The sequence below is a fragment of the Triticum aestivum genome, chromosome 5A (genome assembly GCF_018294505.1).
Source record: "Triticum aestivum cultivar Chinese Spring chromosome 5A, IWGSC CS RefSeq v2.1, whole genome shotgun sequence".
Lineage (NCBI taxonomy): Eukaryota > Viridiplantae > Streptophyta > Magnoliopsida > Poales > Poaceae > Triticum > Triticum aestivum.
The window spans coordinates 471,207,373-471,215,384 of NC_057806.1; the positions used below are offsets into that span (position 1 = coordinate 471,207,373).

General features: G+C 51.4%; 1 protein-coding gene and 1 pseudogene across 1 annotated transcript; one reads left to right on the top strand and one right to left on the bottom strand.

The window, feature by feature from the left end:
- The first annotated feature begins 389 nt into the window (after positions 1-389).
- Positions 390-1,440, top strand: LOC123101405 (putative cyclin-dependent kinase F-2; annotated as a pseudogene).
- Positions 1,441-6,754: 5,314 nt separating this feature from the next.
- On the bottom strand, positions 6,755-7,641 carry LOC123101406 (uncharacterized protein At4g26485-like). The gene is made up of 3 exons (XM_044522872.1): positions 7,473-7,641; positions 7,132-7,330; positions 6,755-7,058 (listed from the first exon to the last, which is right to left on the bottom strand). Exons 1-3 carry the CDS (start codon positions 7,639-7,641, stop codon positions 6,755-6,757), a joined length of 672 nt encoding a protein of 223 aa, XP_044378807.1.
- Between the last annotated feature and the right edge of the window lie 371 nt (positions 7,642-8,012).

Consider the following 8,012-nt stretch of genomic DNA (forward strand, 5'->3'; position numbering starts at 1 on the left):
CACGGGGTCCACGACAGCGGCGAACGACGCAAACCGAACGGCGAGAGAGTGAAAAAAAATGTCGATCAAAACGACCGGATAGAGTAAAAACTCGGATCATAATTTGACACCATGGGGTAAAATTGAAATTGGAGGCAGTCCCTTTTTCCCTCCCGTTTCCGGTTTCCACTTCGTCTCCGGCTACGAATCCAAATGCGTACATGCTTCCGTCGTAGTCTCGCCCAAGCCAGAGCCACGCAGCGCGTTGACCTCGTGGGGTACGGGGACCACTCGAGTACGTCTCGCTGACGCCTCAATATATACAGCCGCCACCATGCGATCCTCTCCTCGTTTCCTTTCCTTTCCGGCCGCGCTTCCATCGACCTCCTCCTCCTCCTCCTCCGTTCCCGATGGGCGTCTTCCCCGGCGGCGACCACCCCGACTTCAAGGTGGACACGAACGGCGGCGCCCCGATGCTCACCTTCTGCAAGAGGGCGCGCTACTGGAGCTCCACCGACTACCAGGAGACGCGCGCGCTCGGCGAGGGCGGCTACGGCGGCGTCGTCGAGGCGCGCCACCTCACCCACGGCTGGACCGTCGCCGTCAAGAAGCCGCTCCCTTGCGCGCACGAGGCCGCCGGCATCGCCTGCGGCTGCGCCGACGCCCGCACGCTGTGCGAGGCGGCCTTCCTCGCGGCGTGTCACCGCCACCGCGCCATCGTCGAGCTCCGGGCGCTCTCGCTCGCCCCTTCGCCGGGAAGCTCTCCGTCGTGATAGAGTGCGTCGGGCCCAGCCTGCACCACGTCCTCCATGGGCACCGGCGCGGCCGGCCGTTCCCCGAGGCCGATGTGCGCTGCATCATGGAGCAGCTCCTCGGCGCCGCCAAGCACATGCACGGGCTCCGCATCATGACATCATCCACCGCGACATCAAGCCGGGGAACATCCTCGTCGGCGCGGACGGCATCAGCAACGTCAAGATCTGCGACCTAGGGCTCGCGGTGTCCATATCCGAGCCCGCGCCGTACGGCCAGCACGGCACACGCCGGTACATGGCGCCGGAGATGCTCCTTGGCGAAACCAACTACGATGCCACGGTTGACATGTGGTCCCTCGGCTGCGTCATGGCCGAGCTCCTCTCCGGGAAGCCGCTCTTCGACGGGGACGACGATGCCCAACAGCTCCTCGCCATCTTCCGCGTTCTCGGCGTGCCATTGTTCACCATCTTGCCAGCCTACGAGTCATTGTCACTCGCCGGAAAGCTGGTGACGCCGCCGCATGTCATTTCCCGCAACAAGCTCCGTGAGCACTTTTCCGAGGACCGCCTCTCCAAAGAAGGCTTCGAAGTCCTCAAGGGGCTCCTCTCGTGCAACATCGACAAGAGGTTGTATGCCACCACCGCGCTCAGGCGACCATGGTTCGCCAACGTCGTCGTCGAGGCGCGCCACCTCACCCACGAGTGAGAGAATGCACCTTATGAGGGCGCCACATGTTGTGGCCCGAGGAGGGCCGCCCGTACGAAGTGTGCGCGTTGGAAGATTACCTTCGGGACACGGGCGCCGGCTGAGGGGTGGAGGCCTACCGCATGGCCCATGGAATTTATTCATTTTTTCTTTTTTTTTGTGAAGTTCCTAAAAAATTGAACATCCAAAAATTGGGGGTTCAAATTTCATAATTTATAAAAGTTCTTGAAAGTTGAGTATTTTGAAAGTATGAATTTCTAAAAATTCAAAAATATAGAAATTCCATTTTTGTGGAAATTTTTAGAACTATAAAAGACTCTACAAGTAAGTACGGAAATTCTTTTAAAGTTTAAAATTCTGAAAGACGGATTTTTTTTTAAAGTTGTAGACACATATTTTTGGAAGTTGCTAACAAGGAAACATGTCAAAAAGGGAAGTTTGCCGAGGCATTGGACTTTCCCAAAACCGTAAAAAAGCATGGTCGAAATCTTCCGCCCCTCCTTACTGTGCGCCTCCTATGCTCCTATGAAATAGAGCCCCTATTTTGACTTGTTACGTGTGTCACAATTAGGGTTGTATGTTAATATGTTATACGTCATGTATAACTTAGACGTGGTTTGTCATTCATGATAATACATATTCTGGTTGTAGGGAGGCCTTATTTCACATTAGCAACCGAACTTTGTGAGCGCATGTTTATTTTAGGGCCATCTGCATTTCTATCCTTAACTCGAACCATCTACTCAGATTTATCCCTAATTTTGAAGCATGCTCAAATTTACCCCTCCGTCGTTAAGTGACCTTACAAAAATACCCTTCCATTCCGTTTTCGTCCGGTCAAAGGGGTTTGACCGTCTAACTGACATTTTTTGGACAATTTGCCCCTACCTCCATGTGTCACTTACAAGTGGGACCGAGTGAGAAAAAAATAAAAAGGAAAAACAGTTTCTCTCACCCCTCACTCTCTCTACCCTCTCTCTCCACCTCCTCTCTCACTTACACGTGGGACCCCACATGTAAGTGTCTAGTTATTTTTAATTAGTTTAGCAGTTTTGTTAATTGGTAGGGCCTGCCGATTTTGTCTCGGTAATTAGCATAATATTTAACACATGGTAGGATTAGTGCTAATCTAGCTAATGGGCCCCACATGTCATAGAAAGCCCATTAGTACTAATCGAACCACCGGCGTTAAGCCGCCGGCGAGCAAACGCCACGGCGGAGGGCGGGGGAGCTCTGTTCTGGCGACCAAACGACTGGTGGAATGGTCCTTTGCGCTCCTGGGCTTGCTCCACGTTGAATAGAAGTGGCAGGGCGAGCGGGGACGGCCAGAGTGTCGGGCATGGCCTAGGCCGCCGGCGGCAGCGGTCAAAGCTAGGTGGCAGGGGGGCTAGAAAGCAGGGGGGAGAGGGGTCGGCATCAGCGTCTCACTGCGAGCATGCCAGAGTCTTCAAAGGGTCTGGGGACGGCCGAGCATGAGCACACGGACCTCGCCTACGGCCGCCGGAGCAAGGCGTCGTGGGGAGGCGGCTGGACAAAGAAGAGCTCGTCGGCGACATGTCCGGAAGTTCCGCAACACCGTATGGATCTCCTATACGATAAGGGAGCACCAAGGGACCTTGTACGACGGAAAATCGAAGACGGCGGCCGGTGGGCAGAGGTGGCGGTGATCTCGTCGGTTGCGTAGTTGCAAGGCACCCGAGGTCCAGATCTACGGTGTGGTGATGCTCTATTCTACGGCGGGCCTTGCAGACACGGCGGTCCGGCTTCTTGCCGTCGTTGGCCACGTTAACGGCGGCGCTCGGGTGAACGGGCGGCCGGACACGCCCTTAGCCTCTGAAGACGAAGAAGATGACCATCCAGTGGGCTGGGCTGGCTGGGCTTTTCTGGGCCAAAAGGCTAGCATGCGTTCTCTCTCTCTCTCTCTCTTCTTTTTAAATTTATATCTTATTTTTTTTCAGGGGCAAAACGTCCAACAAACGCCCAGAAAACGGTCAAAGCCCTTTGACCTGACGGAAACGACATGGAGGGGTATTTCTATAAGGAGACTTGACGGCGTAGGGGCAAATTTGCGCAAGCTTTGAAATTAGGGGCAAATCTGAGTAGTGGGTTCGAGTTAGGGACACAGATGTAAAAGACCCTTTATTTTAGAAAAAAGGCTATCACTTGACTTTAAACTAGTGAAGCCCTTACAACCAACATAACAACATAACATTAGTAGAAAACACACCTTTGGTTTTTGCTAGATCAGAGCAACAGTCCCGGTCGTGTTACGAACCGGGACTAATGGGAGCATCAATCCCGGTTCGAGCGGGTAGGACGTTGGCCGAGCCGCGACAGGCATCAATCCCGATTCGGCTGGGACCTTTAGTCAGGGTTCCAGCCACCAACCGGGACTAAAGGGCCTAGCTCCTAGCCCAACCTCTTTAGTTCCGGTTGGTGCCTTGGACCGGGACTAAAAGGGGGGGGGGCTTTAGTCTTGGTTCTAAACACCAACCGAGACTAAAAAGATGCCTATATATATGGTCGCCCCTGCCCGCTCTGTCCTCTGTTTTTTTTTGGCCAGCCAACGTGTGGAAGGTGTGTGTTTCTCTGTTCTCACCTACTATGCACACGAGGTGTTCGGTGAAATGCTTGAGCCACATTTAAGCTTTCTCCTCTCCAAACTCGACCTCCAAACTCCATTTTCCCCAAGATTTGTCTAGATTTGACAATGCACCAACTATCCAAGTGTTCTAAAAGGTTAGCAACTTCAACGTTTCATCTCTCACTACTAGTTTAGCTCATTTCAAATGCTCTAGAAGTGTTTTAGTGGAGGAGTGTATGTGCACAGTTTGAGCTCAAATTAACTTCTTAGAGTTTGCACATGTGTAGGGTGCCATCCCGTCTCCGTCCCTGTCCTCACCGTCGTCGATCGCCCATGCCGATCTCGTCGCTGGCACCACCGTGGTGAGCCTATTGTTCTTATCTTCTTCTTAAAAGAAAAAAATCTTACATGTATTTCTGGAAGTTCCTAATAAGGAAACATGTCAAAAAAGGAAGTTTGGCGAGGCATTGGACTTCCCCAAAACGGTAAAAAAAAGCATGGCCGGAATCTTCCACCCCTCCTTACTGTGCGCCTCATATGCTCCTATGAAATAGAGCCCCTTTTTTGACTTGTTGCATGTGTCACAATTAGGGTTGAATGTTATACGTGTAACATGTATAACCTAGACGTGGGCTGGTCATTCATGATAATAAATATTCTGGTTGTAGGGAGGCCTTATTTCACATTAGAACCAAACTTTGTGAGCGCATGTTTATTTCAGAGAAAAAAGGCTATCGGTCGGCTTTAAATTGGCGAAGCCCTTACAACCAACAGAACAACACAACACCACAGTATAAATAAAAGGCAATGGCAAGATACAAGGGTTCTTAGGTGGGGTAACAAAGAACCCAGATGACCCAAGGAGATAACAAGAAATAATTGAGCACTGCTTGGAGTCGTCAAAGCCCTCATACGCGATCGGAGGACTGAAGCAACAGACGAGGCAAACTCGAGAAGAATATAGATGTCAACAAAGGCCATGCCATCACCATCACTTGGTTTTACTGGCACTTGAGCGCCTTCTAGTTCCATCGTCGAAATGACCCCCCTGCTCCCTCGGCTCGGCTCGAAGGGTGTCACATCATCCGACGATGGGATGCTCTCACTAGTGCCTCAATGGAAAAAAACACCATGACCAAAAGGGAGGCCTCCGAACATAGCGACCCCGCCGAACCTAGCTTCCATTGAGAGCACTGCCACCAAGACCACAGAATCGTCACCACAAAGAGAGAAAGCTACCGTACATGAACCACAATCTTGATAATCTATAGAGAGGGGCCTTGCTCAATGGACGGGACCTCCAAGGAGGGAACGGTGCCAGAATGCAGCCATCGCCCTGTCTGGCATGCCAACTCAAGGGTTCCCATCCAAAGCCCGTGGTGGAGGAGGCCAACCCACGATGGCACCTCTAAAAAGGGGAGCGGCGCTCAAGAGCGTCATCTTCACTGGCACCGACACCATCAGGCAGAGCTTTCCCCCGGGACACACCACACTACCATGCGAAGTCCATCGGCCACCATTGTAGGGGAACGTGTTACGCAACAAAAAAATCTACACGACCACATGCAGGATCCTTCTGTGGAGTAAGTTGGGGGAGGTCACTTTGCTACACGAAAACATGGATGAAATTAGATGGAAATTCAGGTCAGATGGTTTGTAATCTGCCAAATCTGGGTAAGATGCAATCTACTGGAGTCATCAACTCAGACATGCCTTAGCTGGTCTTGAAGCATTGCGCCCCTAGGGTTTGGACTACAGATAAAATAGACTGGAGAGGTTGGCGTAACCATGACCTTTGCCAATTATGTAAGAGAGACGAAGACTGCATATCACCTCCTTTTCAAATGTCGAAACTCTATCCAGACATGGAGTATGTTAGGAAATTGGCTAGGCCCCAACCAGAGTTGTCTGGCTAGCTAGACCGTCTTTCCTTCGGTTAAAGAGTGGTGGATGCACATGTTGTGATGCCGGACCATGCTTCTCTCTTGGGAGATTTGTTTGCAACAAAATAAATACTTTTTTCCTTTCATAATGAATCTAACACGCTGACCTTCAAGACATCCAATCCAAAATCAGTGGCGGAGCTAGCGGCGAATCAAAGGGAGGGCCAAAGAGAAAGTATGCACCTTTGAAGGGGCCAAAAGACAACAATCTTCTTAATTTAAGGCTCTTACTTTTTTTTTCTCTTCAGCAAGTATGCTACCGCTGGGGGGGGGGGGGGGCGTCGGCCCCCTCGGCATTGCACATAGGTCCGCCACTTTTCGAGATTAAGGGTGACGAGCGCACTTGGGCAGTTCCAGAAAGGGTGGGCGCGCTTTCTCGTCTTATTTCCCTCTCCCCACACCCACACACACATCTCGGAAGAAAAGTACTTCCTTTATATATCAAAATGTAAAGATGTTTTTTTCTGGTTGGGCATAAAAACGTCTTATATTTTGTTACGGATGGAGTAGAAATGAAAGAGAAAGCATAGCCATGGAGCTAAACTGATAAGCTGTTGCATTTTTTCGTTCACTGTGAATAGACAGCATACAGCTACTCAATAAAAAGAAAAAATAGACAGCATAAGAACAGTTCCAAGACTGAAACGGACACAAACGGACGTGGCCGGGCCATTTGGATCCCCACACCCACACAGAACAGCTCCAAGGCTGGATCATTGTGGCGAGATCTACAGCCTCTAACGATCGAGGACACATGAAACCGCTGAAGTCACACGCACAGGCCTGACTAAAAAAAGCGATCATCATCCGACGCCCACCATTCGAGGCAGAACTTGAAGGTGCAGCAATCACCTATAGCGAAGTCTTGGTCGCACCTCCAGCTCGACCCTCTCTTCTGGTTATAACCTGGGTAGTCTTGTATCTGAAAGGCAGCTTGCTCGACCATGGCGAGCGAGGACTGGGAGGCCAGCTGCTCGATACCCCACATCGAGTAGGGGTGCTTGGTCTTGTGGGTGACGTGGATCTCGCCGTGACGCCGGAGCATGTGCCGTGCGGTGGCGAAGATGCTCCTCACCAGCTCCTTGTGCGACCTACAAAGCCAGATCCAAGCAGAGGTTTAATCATAGAAGAGTTAGATAGATTACCACAAGAGAGTGCGCGTACTGGATCACATCCACTTTGTCCTCGCGTCCATTGAACCCGGCGTGAGGGAAGTTGAAGACGATCCGGTCGAACCATCTCAGCTGCAGATTGGCGTGGAGATTCATATCTTTCACGTCGACGCCGTGCAGCACCGTGGCGCCCATCGCCTCAAGCTTCGTCACATTGGATGTCGCGTCGCTGTACTTGATGTTCAGGTCCGCTGTTCATTGGACGTTCAGTGCAAGCTAATTAATTGAAGATCGCACAAAAATCACATCGGCAAGATAAGCATAGGCATGCACGTATGACGCCAAAAGATAAAGCTACTCGTAGGAATACGAGCACCGAAAAAAGGGCCGAACCGTAGGAGTCGAGGGACGTGGCGACGAGGTTCGCGCCGGAGCCGAAGGCGGTGGCGAGAGCCAGCGAGAAGGAGAAGTCCCCGTCGCCGACGATCAGGATGTCCTGCGCCGAAGAGTAGTGCTTCAGCCACTTGGTTAACGCCGCCCCATCGTTCCACGTCACGGCCATCGCCTGCACCTCGCCGGAGCTATGTGCCAGTGAGTGTGAGGAACTGAGAAAGCGTGTGGGACGCGAGTCCAAGTGAAGGGGGTTTTGGCCTTCATGGAAGGGAGATCAAGGGGCTGGGTCGCGCCTTGGGTTCTGCTGTGGAGTGATCTTGGGCCGGATGTCCTCCATAACTTCTGTGCTCATGCATGGGAATCCAAAATGCTGAGTAGATGGTCTTTATTACGAAGTTTAAGAATTTTGAACGGATCATTTGGATCTTTTGGATTCACTGGTTCCAATAAGCCTTTTCTTTCTTGTAGGATTTCAAAAATTTCGAGTGTACAAAATTTTCACAGAGAGCATTAACACCCGGATGTGAAGATACATCTGTA